Source organism: Lutra lutra, chromosome 3 (genome assembly GCF_902655055.1).
Source record: "Lutra lutra chromosome 3, mLutLut1.2, whole genome shotgun sequence".
In the NCBI taxonomy this organism is placed as follows: domain Eukaryota; kingdom Metazoa; phylum Chordata; class Mammalia; order Carnivora; family Mustelidae; genus Lutra; species Lutra lutra.
This window is the reverse complement of record NC_062280.1, coordinates 97,609,792-97,623,998: the sequence shown is the minus strand read 5'-3', so window position 1 is coordinate 97,623,998 and position 14,207 is coordinate 97,609,792. Positions and strand designations below refer to the sequence as shown.

At 43.1% G+C, this 14,207-nt stretch overlaps 1 protein-coding gene across 3 annotated transcripts in view; it reads left to right on the top strand.

Moving 5' to 3' along the window:
• Window positions 1–14,207, top strand: part of MGAT5 (alpha-1,6-mannosylglycoprotein 6-beta-N-acetylglucosaminyltransferase) — a 351,528-nt gene that overhangs the window by 315,667 nt on the left and 21,654 nt on the right. For all 3 annotated transcript variants that reach the window (XM_047722524.1, XM_047722521.1, XM_047722522.1), the window contains 2 exons: window positions 6,034–6,150; window positions 12,349–12,423. In XM_047722524.1, the coding sequence (XP_047578480.1) occupies window positions 6,034–6,150; window positions 12,349–12,423 (192 nt within the window). The remainder of the gene's footprint in view (window positions 1–6,033; window positions 6,151–12,348; window positions 12,424–14,207) is intronic.

Here is a 14,207-nt window from a genome sequence, read left to right as displayed (position 1 = left end):
AGTACTTAATGCACACCTGTGTGCCAGGTGCTGGGGGAGGCTCCAGGGCACAGAGCAGAAGGGTTCAGCCTGGCACCAAAGAGCTTATTCTTTGGAATGATCTGAAGAGATGCTCTCCGGCAGTGAGAACATCTCAGTTTAGAAATCTCTGGTCTGCCGTGCTCCTGACTTCTTTGAGACTTTTAGGATAGAGTTCAGGGTAGAAAATTTGGGTCAATAAACCATCCCTGCTTTTTAAGTTAGGTGTAAGAAATCTCGGAAGTTTTACTGCTTACATTGTGATAACTACTTGTAATTTTCTTTTTTATGTACTTCTATTGTGATTAAATATACATAATTTAAAACAATATTTTAACCATTTTAAGTGTATGGTTCATTGTGATTAAGGATATTCCCAGTTTTGTACAGCCATAACCACCACCCATCTCCAGAATTTAGTCATCATTCAAAACAGAAACCGTGTTCATTAAACGCCAACTCCTCATTCTCCCCTCCCTGGTAACCTCTTGTCTGTTTTCTCTCTCAACTTAAATTTTCTGTGAAATCACACAGTATTTGTTCTTTCGTGACTGGCTAGTTGCACTTAGCGTAATGTTCTCAAAGTTTGTAGCATGTGCCAGAATCTCATCCCTTGTTAGAGACCTGGATGATATTCCATTGTATAAATACACCACATTCTATGTATCCGTTCATCCGCAAACACTTGGGCTGTTTCCACTTTTTCTCTGTTGTGAATTCGTGTGCAAGTATCTATTGGGTTCTCGCTCTTCATTCTTTGAGGAATAATGTGTTCAAGTGGAGTTGTTGGAATTTACTTTTTATGCATTTTGAAATAGTTATAGTCTTAGGGAAGAGTTGCAAAAATAGTACAGAGGTTAGGTGTAATACTTTCAACCAGCTTCCCCTGATGGTAACACATTACATAACTACAGTACAGTTATCAAAACTCGTATCAAAGAAATGAGCCCTGATATCACAACATTGTCTAAACTACAGAGTCTAATTGGACTTAGTCATTTTTTCCACTAATATCCTTTTGCAGTTCTTAGATCCAGTCCAGGACCCCACACTGCATTTACCTGCCCTGTCTCCTTGATCTCCTCCAGTCTGTGACAATTCTTTGGTCCTTCACTCTGTTTCATGACCACGACACTTTAAAAGAGTACCCATTGGCCTTTCTGTATGCCCTTGCCCACTTTGGATTTGTCGGACGTTGTGTCTTGGTTACTGCGTGATGACACATTTTTAGCGAGAATGTCACAGAAGTGGTGTGGCCTTCTCAGTGTGTCATATCAGGGGGCGGGGGCATGGGATCAGTATGTCTGATTACTGATGGTGTTCACCTTGATCACTTGGTTCAAGTTGTGTCTGCTGGGTTTCTTCACTAGAAAGTTACTAACTTTCTTTATATTGGGGAAAAAAAATATTTTGAAACTATGCAAATATTCTGGTTCTCTTCAAATTTTTGCCCATTTATTTTTACCATGTGTCAGTGGATCTTGCTTACAGCAGATGATGGTTCTAATGGTGGTTTTCTTTTTCCCCTCATGGTGATGTTTTTTGAATATGTGAAGAGCTAAGAACCCCAACTCTTTTTACTGCTATTTCTATAAGCCTTTGGGAAATGATCAGTCAGAAGTATCTTAAACTACATTGGCTGCCGGCACCTTTTTGTTATTAGTCATTCTAAAGATTCTGATATCACTTTGTTACAATGGACTATTTTTTCCTGAAAAAAAAAATTAGGATGCTCATATACGATCCATTTCCCAGTAAATGTTGTAATGTCACTGAGATCAGAGCAGCTAGTGTGAAGTTATTGAGGAAAGGATGTTCATCATTTCCTGTCCCTTGTCATCACTTAGTAATGTGCTTCTCATTGAGATGGTGGAGGTTTCCATTCTTCATGGCATGAGAAGAGACGAGGCATTAGAGCTGCCCCCCAGGTGCTTGGTGCCTCCCATCCCTTCAGATGATTCCACCAGTGCTTAGCTGGGACTCTAGTTAGACTGGCCCTGTGGGATCCTCTCAGTATTTGCTCTGCAAGTGACCTTGCACAGATGACTCATAAGTTCTGGGCTCCCACAGGGGACCAGGATGCCGAAGGTCAGTTGACAGATGTGCATTGTGTCCCCATGGTGTCCCTGGTACTAATGGCTGCATTGGGGAAACTTATCAAGACACATTTCCTGTTTTCCAGGAGCTCAGATTTTGATATGGAAAGAAACAGCTAAGGCAATCGAGGAAAGAATGTCAACTTGGAGTTGTGCCAGGTGGAGAATGTGCTGGGTTAACTGAAAAGGGGATATTAGCAGAGCTGTACTAGAAAGGAGAAGGAGGAGAGGGGGTTTCAAGCTTAAAAGGCATGAATGCTGATGAGTTGGAGGGAAATCCCCAGAAGGTCACTTTGCCTTATGCAGGAGGGCAGGTGCCATCTGATGGCCGTCTCCTCTGCAGCAGACAGAGCAGGCTGGGAGCCAGCAACATCACAGAGTGAACTTGACCTCAAGGCCAGGTGGGCACCCACTTGGCTCTTTCAGCCCACAAATGCCACAAAATCCCCCAAACCAAAGCCGCTTTTCATTGGGAGAGAACTATCAATAGTCATGTAGAAGCCCAAGGGTCAAAAATCCCTAGAAATCAATTATTCTCTTTTTTTTCTGCAAATGGAAAAATTTTAACCCACGTGGACATATTTTGTTGGGCCCTTGCTAGTTTTTCCAGTTAAGCAACAATTGATCCATATGAATCAATCTGTATAAATTGCAGGTGTGTCCCTTCTTTGCCTTGAAGAGAAAAGAAGTCCAAATTTCTACAGGACAGTTTAATTTTATTTTTGTCTTTTCCATTGGACCAATTTTTTAAAAACCATGATGTATACTCAAGGGGAGAAGTTCCATATGCCTTAAGTAATGTGGTCAGTTCAGGTTATACTTTCAATGTGATATAAATTGGATTTTTATCTTTATGTTGGGAAACATATTAGTAGGTTCTTAATCATTATTTGGACATTTTGTAAGCCATTAGAAATTCTCTGGCTTCAGGGTTTTTTTCTATAAGGAGAACTCATGTTCTCCTTAGAAATTTAATAGCCACTCTGAAGTAATGTCTCCTATTTAATAAGATTTTCATTACTTTTACAAACTATAATCCAGTAAATTTACTGATTGATATATGGGGAAGGAGCTCAGATCAGACGGTTCTCAATAAATTAACAGGGAGGAGCATAACATTCAGAGGGGAAATAATGAATTACAAAATGCCTTACTCATTAAAATTAAGTAACCCTCAGTAAATGTAAATGAATAAAACGATAATGGCTCAGCGTTCTGTATTTTCCAAGTGCTTAGAGCAACCTTGCACATAAGCAGGGACCTTGTAAAGGGGAGGGGAGAGACTGCCTATATGTAAGTGGCTGTATAGCGACACTGATGGTAACTTCAATTTACCCTGATTCCCTTGGAAGATTTAATCAGTTTGTTCTCCAGGCCACCAAGTGAAAACAGTGTGACATTTTACTCATCTTCAGAAAAGCTCTACTGCAGACATAAATTCAATCCTGGGATTTTTTTTTTTTTTTTAGTTTGGCAAGTTTTAGGAGCATGATTAAAAGACTATAGAGTTTACTTCGGGCTTCTTTTCGCCTTTGTCTCAAGAACCCAGTTGGTGCTGTAAAATTGTCCCTTTCCTTTCCATCAAAAGCTAATGCGTTGTTGAAGGATCTCAATTTGAATTTGTTCTGCTCCTTCCTGGCTGTGTGGTCTTGTGGAATTGTAAATCTATATAAATCTCAAAATCCTCACGGATGCATAGGAAAAGGTATAAATAATGCACATGCAGGTGATCAGCTCAGTGCCTGGGCCAGCCAGAGGCTCCACTGATGCGTGTTGAATCTAAGATGTGTACTGGGGACAAAAGACACGGACGCTTCCCCAGTTCCATGCGGCTGCTGCGGTCACTCTGTAGGTTCTATCACTGACCACATGGCAGAGCGGAAGGAGGGGGTACGTATCCGAATAATGGGGAACTGAATGGGCCAGCGAGGGGCATGATTCTGGCAGAGGGGTCAGGAGCAAAGATATTTTCTACTCAGAATTGTGATTTGCAGTGGCTCAGTCAGCATCTGACTCTTGATTTCCGCTCAGGTCATGATCTCAGGGTCCTGAGATCGAGCCCTGCATCAGGCTCCGTACTCAACAGAGAGTCTGTTGAGAGTCTTTCTCTCCCTCTGCCACTCCCACCGCCCCCTTTCTTTCTCTCACTCTCAAATAACTCTTTAAAAGAGAGAGAGAGACATGATTTCCACAAGAGGGTGCCAACGACAGCTGGGAGCTGAGGCCCAGTAACTTAAACTCTGGGTTTCCTGCTATAAGTAGTGCATGCACACAATTCGTGAGGTAGGATATGAAGAATGGTGGCTAGGAGTGAGATGGAGAGAGGCCAGTGAAATCACCCCATCCCCTGTGTATACTGGAGTCTGAAGAAAAAGAGAACCAGCTTTGCCTCTAAAGCAATAGCCTCAGCCCTACTAGACCCAACACCTGTTTCTCCCACTAATATGTTGTAAGATCTACTTTTCTGTCCTGAAACAAAATTCATCAATAATATACCCTGCCTACATATGAAATTTCAAGAAAGAATGATTCCCTAGTTCTAACATACAGGAAAATAATTTGCAATAAGGAAATACACATTTCAGTATAAATATAGTCAAGAAATAATACCCATACCCAAGAACTATAGTAGCAAAGGTATCTCCTGCCTCCTTACAAGAGTAAGATTGTACTTAAGAAGAATAAAACATTCAACTGAACATGGTTGGCCCTTATATGGTAAGGGCTTATGGTTGCTTAAAAGTGATATCATAAAAGAGAGGTTGGTTAAAAACTGCCTGTACAATATAGATGGATACACAGATATGCAATTCCCATTAATGTGAGCACTACAAATACAGACTGATTGGGCATGTCGTAATGGAGACTCACCTCATCTGAGTGACAGTGACATGGTCGCCCTGATTTCTCCAAAGTGATAACAGCTTATGGGTGAAGTTCCAAAGAAAACCGAGTAGGAACATCCCTTGATTTACATGGAAATTAGGTTCCTTGGAAATTCAATGTATATTAAAACTGGGCCAAAGAGTTGGATTCTGTGACCCCGCATGGAAGCCCAGCAGGGCAGGTAGAAGCTGTTTGGGAGTGGACAGCCTGCCTCATGAGGGGTCTACGACCCCCAGTCCTCGGCCACAGGTTCACTGCTCCAGGCACCACCCCCAGTCTTTGTGAGAACTGAAAATGCTCTCGTGAATGTCCAGAAAGCTCCCCTCCCATTACGCCCTGAAAGGATACAGGCATAAAGGTGGGAGCCAGTTTGGGTGGTAAATTTAGCCGTCAGAGAAAGGACCCTTCAGGAGCAGAGAATCGCCAGCTTTCATCCTGGGTTGCTTTGGACCCTTTGTTCTTAAAATAAAAGCTCCGATTTTAGAGCTTTGCTGAATCCAAATTGTCTTTATCAGTATTAAGATTCCAATGTGATGCTAATGATTTGTCCTGAAACCATTCCAAAGTTCTCTGTTTTTCTGGTAGCCTTATTTCTCTTTCTTTACATTTTGTATGTGTCATTACTCATCCTCCTATGACTTTGAAACCTTTGGCTTTATTGTAATTTTCTCATTCCCTGTGTGTCCTGATCCGTGTCTTGTAACAGATACCAGTTTGACTGAGGTGATTTTCAGGGCTGGGATGTGACCAAGAATTGAACATTCCATTGTATCTTGGTGCAGCTTTGGGGGTAGCAGCGACCATGGCACCTGGTTTCGACTTTTCCAAGTGGGATTCAAGATGCGGAGTTATCACTCTTTTATTGTTCTCTACTTGTGGGTTCTCGGGAGGTTTTGATCATCAAGGAAGGACAAAAATGTCTTGTTAGCTACGTAAGTATAATGCCATAAAAAGCATAACGCTTCATCTAGCACAGAAGGCTTAAAAAAAAAACGTATTTGTGAGACTGAGGTGCTTTGTCTCTCTCTTCCAGCTGACGTCGCAGCATCCTTATGCTGAAGTGTTCATCGGCCGGCCCCACGTTTGGACAGTTGACCTCAGCAATCAGGAGGAAGTGGAGGCTGCTGTGAAAGCAATTTTAAGTCAGAAGGTTGTGTCTTTTCCTCCATTTTTCCCCATCTGTGCTGTGACCTGAAATGTGTGGAAAGCCTCACAGGCCCTCTTGTTGAGTAACTAGAACATTTCCATGTCAGCTTGACTCTGGGATTAGAAGAGCCACGGTGTAGGATTTGGCCCGTGGAGGGTTCATGGGTACGCTGGCAGGTGGGAACAGAGCTGATGCCCCTTGTGTGTGTGGATTCTCCGGAAGCTTTTGGCATGACTGCTGGATCCCAGATGCAATAGTAGGACTTTGAATTATGCTTGTCTCACTCTCACAGAGACCAGAATACACAGATCTGCTCCCCTACCAAAAGTAAGAATGATAGGACTTATTAAGGAAATACTGGGAAACGTTTTTATATAGCATTTATTTATTTGACTTTTTTTTTAACCTAAACACCTAAATAGAATTTTGTATAAGTAACTGACATCTCCGGATTCTCCTGATCCATTTAGTAGGCATTTATTAAGTGCCTACTGTAGGCAGAGACCCTCTGAGCCACTTTAGGGGACACTCACTCCCATAAACATAGTCGAGGCTGGCTTCCTGTCTATAGGAAGGAATATGTATATAGGAGGCTTACCGTCCAGTGCGGATGGGCCAAGTTAACCTCTCCCAACCCCCTGGACTGCTTTCCACATTGGTGGGACTGCTCTGTATACTCCTCCTACTACACTATACTCTCTTACAGTTATTTAGGGGAAGCAGCAGGAGCATGGTTGTAAGGAGGACAGCCTGGAATTAGCTTGGGGTTGGGGTTCCAACCCTGTCACCTACTAGCAGTGTCCCCTCAGGCAGTTACGTAACCTCTGAGTCTTAGTTTCTTCATCTCTTTAAGTACTGTTACCTACTGTATAGGTGTTTGTAAGGATTCAACGAGGTCATGAGTATAAAGCCCTAAAGTGGAGCATCTACTGCATAGTGAGTGTTTAGTTGGTATTATTAAGTCACTATTAGTTTTACACATACAGTATTCTTATTTTTGTTATCAACAGTCTGGAATTAACTAGACTGTCAACAACATGAGGGCCAGATATAGGTCTGTCTCGCTGCTGTACTCTGTACCCAGCATAGTGATCTACCCAATGGATGGAGAGAGAGAGGAATAGGTATTTGCCGAATGTGTTCAGTGCCAGCGACAGGCAAAACATGGAGAAGTGGATGTCGGGGGAAGCTTTCTGGAAAATGCAGCACTAGATTAATTCTTTTAGGACAAGTAGGAATTTGCAAAGCTGAACTGAAAAGTGGACCCAGAAGGACCTGGGTTCAAGGCACAGTGTGAGTAAAGGGGAAGAGGCTGAGTGGAATGTGGCCCCACCGGTTTGCCTCACTATCTGCCACACATCGAGAGCTTCGCCACTGGAGAGTCATTCTTGGGGAGGCTGATGGTTCTGTCTTTCTTTCTTGAGTCCCTGAGTCCCTTAGGGTATTAGTTTCTCAGGACTACCATAACAAAGAACCACAAACTTGCTAGTTTTAACAACAGAAATTTATTCTCTCACAGTTTCGGGACTGGAAGTCCAAAATTAAGATGTCAGCAGAACCATGCTCCCTCCGAAGCCTGTAGTGGGGGATTCTTCCTTGCCTCTTCTGTCTTCTGGTGGCCCCAGGCTTTGCTTGACTACTTGGAGCTGCAGCACTTTAACCTGTGTGTGTCTGTCTGTCTCTCTGTTCCATTCTTGGAAGGACATCAGTCTAATTCAGTAGGACCTCATCTTAACTTGATTATATCTGCAAAGACCCTTTTCTAAATAAGGTCACATTTACAGCTACTAGAAGTTTGGACTTGCACATTTTCTTTTGGAGCAAATAAATTCAACCCACATCGCTTGGTTAAGTGCACATATCCATGGAAAAGGAGTGATTTAAAAAGTAACATAGAAGCAGAAAATCTTGGATCATGGAGTACAAAACTTTTTAGGTGATAGGTCCCTCTTGTCAAACAAAAATCTAATGGGAATGCTTGACCCAGAAGCACAGAGTGAGCCACTGGGCTGTCTTTGCTCATGGCTACATGAAATTGACTCTCTTCACTCCATGGAAACTCTAGTGCTCTACATTTTAAAACTCTGATCAACCTTTGTCCACCTTAGTCCAAAAATTATTCAAGACCATGTGAGAAAAAAAGTAATTAATCATAGTAGCTTTTACATCAAGAGAACCCCTTTCTACACATCTACAATCACGATCTATCTTTATGAGCCTTATCTCATTTCATCTTTATGAGCATTGTTTCACACAATTCTTCTACAGATGAAAAGATTGAGGTTTAAAGAAATCGTAGTAATTTACCCAAGATCACATAGCTAATAAATAGTAAAAACTGGATTAAAGCCTAGGTCTTTTTGACTAACATGTTAAGATAATACAAAATTTAGAAAGGAAAAGAAATACGGAAAGAAGTAAAGGGAAAGATAAAAGTGGGAATGAGAACTGAACTAATTAATGTGCTTAATACAAAAACTATTGTCATTAAGATTATGCTTCTTAGGAATGGGTCAGAAATTGAGTGCCAGTCTTTCTCATATTTACTTACAAGATTTTAAATTATGTGACACACAAAAAGCAAGGTTACATGACCCGTCATTAAGAGAGGAAACAGTCATTAAAACCAGACCTAGAGATAGCCCAGATGTTGGAACTTATTAGAAAGCAACTTCAAGATGCTAAGATAAATATATTGAAAGTTTTGGTGAAAAAGGTGGACAGTATATGTGAACAGATGGAGAATTTCAACAGAAAGCTAGAAACTTTTTCTCAAAGCCAAAGCAAAAAAATACTAGAACTGAGAAGATACTGGAAATGAAGAACCCTTTCAGTGGCTTTATCAACAGAGTGTACATAGCAGAGGATAATATCAGTGAACTTTTCAATATCAATAGACTAGAGGAATTTTCCAGATTGAAACAAAAAGAGAAAAATGAATGAAATTAAGAAAAAACATAGGAGACCTATGGGACAATATCAACAGCCCAATTTATGTATAATTGGAATCTCAGAAGGAAGAGAGAATAGCCAGAAGACATATTTAAAAAGATAATGGCTAAGAATTTTCTGAAATGAATGACTGACATCAGCCTGCAGATCCTGGGAGCACATTGAACTCCAAGCAGGATAAATAAATATGAAGAAAAACAAGTATACATCATTGCCAAACTGCTGATAACAAAAAATTAGGGGGAAAAAATCTTGAAAGCAGCCAGAGAAAAATCCATTACATTTAAGGGGATAACAGTATGAAAGACCACCAACTTCTCATCAGAAATAATGGAGACCATTAAAAAAAGTCCCATGGAGACAGAATGTGTAGGGTCTTTAAAACAGGTCATGCTAAGAATTCCTGGATTTTATTTTAAGTATGATGGAAAGTTTTGACCAGGGGAATGGCATGATCTAGTTTACATTTTAAATCAGGAGAAATTGCAGAATGTGTCTGACTTAAAATCCTATGGTTAGTAGATAGAGGAGACAGGACCGAATTCCTGGTCTTCTGGTACCTTCCAAGATCATCTCTCATTGAGTGATGCCAAGCCACCACTGTCCAAGGTCAGCTGATTTCTGAGAGCTATTCCCTGTAGGAATTGTACTTGGACTTAGAGCAGTCAGTGGGTGCTAGAAGAGACAGGACATCTCACAAGAAGATAAATAAAAAGAAAGGGAAGGAAGAGGTGGGAAAATAATGGAAGTTTTCCAGGGCCAGCAGGAACTACACAGTGTAGCCTGCAGGGTTCCTTCCTGTGGCCATGTGAGCAGTGGTCCTTTCCCACAGACCAAGATGGCCAAGAATATTTCCCCCTGTTTCTCTACAACTGGCCCTGCTTAGGTTTCTCCGTAACTGGATGTGCTGTCAGCATTCCCTTTCATTCCCTTCCCCAAGGAGGCCTTGATTCCTTCCTGGAGGATTATCATGCAGAAAATTACCCCAGGCCCCTGCCTCAAGCTCCACAATAGTTCCTACATCAGAGGCTTGTCAGGGTTCTTTTATAGCCAAAGCCAGGAGTCTGGAGAACTTTCCCACACAGAGGGCCGCATTCCTGTCCGCAGCAGGATGGCTAGTGGAACCCGCTGGCAGGGGTGGTTTAAGAATACAATTAACTTTTTTTGGTTTGTGTTTCCTTTATAGGAAAATCATTTGGCTTCATGTTATTTAAAACAGTGAATGGGCCACCAAGCAATTAATGAGTCAGCATCCCTTTGGTTAAATTGGGTTTGGTTGGTAGGAGGACACAGGAAGAGCCATTTTTCTGTGTTTATGCATTGAGCTCTTTGAATTAATTCATTTCCATGTCTAAAGGCTGCCCTTTAGAATAAGTTGTAGGAATGGCCTCCTTCCCACCACATAATTGGATCTGTTGATGTCGTGACAATGGCCACCGATGTGTTATTTCACTCCAAAAATTCTTCTTGTCACCACATAAATGATCCTAATATGCCAAGTTTTCTGTCATGGTTTCTTTCTGTTCCTTCTGTGGACTTCTGAGAAGAGACCTATCTGCAGGCCAGTCATAGTAAGCCTCTAGAATCACCCACAAAGGATGAGTAAACAAATATCCTCTGAAAGGAAAGAAAATTTTGCCTTTGGTGTGAAGGGCTATGTCTGGGTTGGAAAGGGCACAGCTCGTGCAAAAGCTTGAGGTGAGAAGGAGCAGGTTTGCAACACTGAAGTCCGTTTTCTGAGTATTTTGAGCTCTTCTGAGGTGCTCTGTTGAGGAACGAGATGGCCTGTGTTCTTTCAAGTGTCCTGCCCTGATAGTATAATACTTACAGCTCAGCCTCTTTCAGCTCTCTCTCTGCAGATGTAGGCAGGGATGCTGGAGGTAAAAACTGCGTGATGAATTATATGATCGTGGGTTTGAAGATATATTATGAAATTAATAGTCATGGTTAAAGAAGAGTTCATGTGTGATGTCTGAATTGACACAGAAAAAGAGGGGAGAAGGTCCTCTGTGACCATGGGAGGATGTCTTCTCTGTCAACTGTCCCATTTTCCACAGGCCTCAACACACAGGCATTCTGTCCAGCTCTCCACCCTGTACATTTGAGATCGGCAAGTGTAGGACTAAGTGGTAGCCCTCTATCCTATTGCTGGCAGGTGCTCTTGGGCTCTCCGAAGCTGCCCCAGACTGGATTGCTAGTGGATTTGTCCGAAACGTAAAGTGAAATTTCCATTTCAGATTGATAATGCTTGCTGGATGCCCCCAAAACACAAGCCTTTTAGTGTGGGCACACACACTGTGCAGTAGAGACAAAAACCCACAAGTCTTCCCTGTCCCCAGGTGTCCAAATCATGATCACATTGCCTCCCTGACCCCAGAGAAGCACCTCCTGGAATTTCCTCCTGCCTTCTGATAAAGCTTGGGCTCCTTAGTATAGAAATCCTTCTGTGGAAATCCAGTGAACCTCTTCCCAGCCTTGTCTCCCCAGGCTTTGCCATCCCACACTCTACCCACCTGCTGTTCTTGCATGTCTAACCTCCTGCTGCTCGTGCTAGCCGGAATGGCTTCCACGTCTGCGCTTGCCGGAATCCTAGCTGGCTTTAAAAGCCCAGCATGAGCAGAAGTCTGCTTTGACCTTTTAGCCTCTGGGCCCCTTGGCTGAACTCTTTGTGGCACTTTATGACTCTGTTCCTGCCCCACACATTCTTTAGCTATGTGCTGACCTCACCTTCGAGTGCCGACCAGTGCTTTCGTCACCATCCTGGGTCCTTACCCACTCATCATGTGCCCTTCTCCTAGGATTGAGCACGCATCCATTCAGCAGGTGTTTGCTGCCTTCCTCCATGAGCCACACAGCCCAGAAGCCGTGGAGCGTCTGCCCTCTGGAGCTTAACCTCTAACCGATGATACTCCCCACCTTTTGTAGAACACCTACTGTGTTCCAGACACCAAACTAAGCACTTTACTTTTTTTTTTTTCACATGACCATCACCACAGCTTAAAAGAGGTAGATTTTTCTTCTCACCATTTTGCACATGAAGAACTTGAGGCTCAGAGGTGGTGGGCACTTTGCTCAGGGTCCCACAGCTAACCAGGAGCAGGGTGAGGTTGTAAACCCAGGTTGGTTGACATCTGAGTTCATAGTCCTATCCCCTCTTGAGGTACGTGAGTGTGCGTGAGTCAGGGGAGGACTGGGTAAGTGTCCTTGGTTCTCTGTCTCCTTTCATGATACCATGTTCTGCTTCTACAGATTGAGCCATACATGCCATATGAATTCACATGTGAGGGAATGCTACAGAGAATCAACGCTTTCATTGAAAAACAGGTAAGGCTCTTCAGAAATCCTTTTATCCCATCACCCCGGGGGCTCTTATGAACATCTAAGAGCTACCATATTTCTGTGGTTATTTTCCTACTTTGCAAGACTCTAGAAGCTGGGTAATGGCTTGATGGAATTTTGAAGCATGCATTGTCGTGGTCATCCAAGAGACTTTGTCCTAGTTAAGAATGTTCTTTATGGGGGTGTCTGGGTGGCTCAGTCGATCAAGTGTCTGCCTTCAGCTGAGGTCATGATCTCAGGGTCCTGGGATCAAGCCCCACATCAGGCTCCTTGCTCAGTGGGGAGCCTGCTTCTCCCTCTCCCTCTGCAGCTCCCCCTGTTTGTGCTGTCTCTCTCTCTTTGTCAGATAAATACATTCTTAAAAATAAAGAATATTCTTTGTGATTGTGGAAGGTCAAAATGGAAACTTAAAATGGGAGAGACTGGATAGTCAAGGCGAAGCCCTCCTGAACCATCAGACCTGTACCCGGAATTGGTTCGGAGGGACATCACGAGGACTTAGGTGGGGAGGGGAACAGAGAGACAGTTCAGTGATCCTGCCTGATCTTTGTTTCTCACCCTAAGAAAGGCAGGGGCTGAAACCAGGGGTTTCTAAGCATTCCTTTAATATATTTTCAATAATTCCAAATATATTAGGACTTCTTAGTGGTTTTCAAATATCTTTTCAAACACAACCGCTTCTCAAATGAAACGTTACATGAAGCCTAAGAATAAAACAGATAAAAGGAGGGCTTCAGTGCTAAAGTGGGGGAGGGGGGCCTAAGAGTCCACCACCCCCAAGAGAGCTTGCAAACTCTGTCTTGTGCTTTTGGCAGTAAAGGCCAAGAGCACCACTGGCATCCTTCTGTAACATTTTAATTCCTTAGTCTTCAAAAGCAGCTCAGAGCTACAAATAGACAGATGCAGAGCCCCTGTGGGCAAAGCACTATGAACTCCTTGACCACATTTCAGGAATGGGGGTCTCCTTTTAAAAGGCAAAGCAAAGTGTCTTGGGATGATCAAGAGATCTTTATACGATAGGGGATGAGGACCGTGCAGGCTAAAATAGAAATAGTGTGTTGCAAATATAAGTAGTGTAGACAGGAGGCCCCAGGTAGGTTTCGAAGGGAAGGTTTGAGGCAACAGGCTGGAGAGCCCCGGGCAGTCCTGGACGCTGCTGTTGGAGAGGGAGAGTGGTGGGCAGAGGCTTAAGGGAGGCGTATCTGGTATTCCAGGTGCCTGTTCGTGGCCAGAGGGCATGCTGTGCAGCCCCGCCATCTGGGTTCACAAGTTTTTGGTTTTATGATTTGGGTGCCTTACTCCGCCTCTCTGGGCCTTAGTTTCCTCTCTTGTAGAATAAGGATAATAATAGACATCATGGGGCAGGAAGTGCTTAGTACAGGGCTGGCCCGTAGTGTTCCATAAATGCGAACGAGTACTGTTGATCACTTAAGAGGTGATATCTTGTATCCTATCACAGTGTATTATTATATTGCGATATCATAGAATGGGATATAATATGACTAAGCATCTGAATCACCGTCTCATTCAGTCTTCTCATTCAGTGTAGTGCCTTGATTGGCCACGACCTCATCAGCACCCTAACCCAAGCAGCCCTTTACATGCAGACTTCACAGCAGTGCGTCCGGAACACATCCCAGCGCGTTGTCTCATTCGGTCCTTCCCATATCCCAGGAGGCGGCAGGAACAGCCCCCCTCTCTGGGTGGCGGGACCAAGATTCACAGTCTCGGGCTAATGTGTCATGGACTCCAGGTTCGATGCTGGTTTG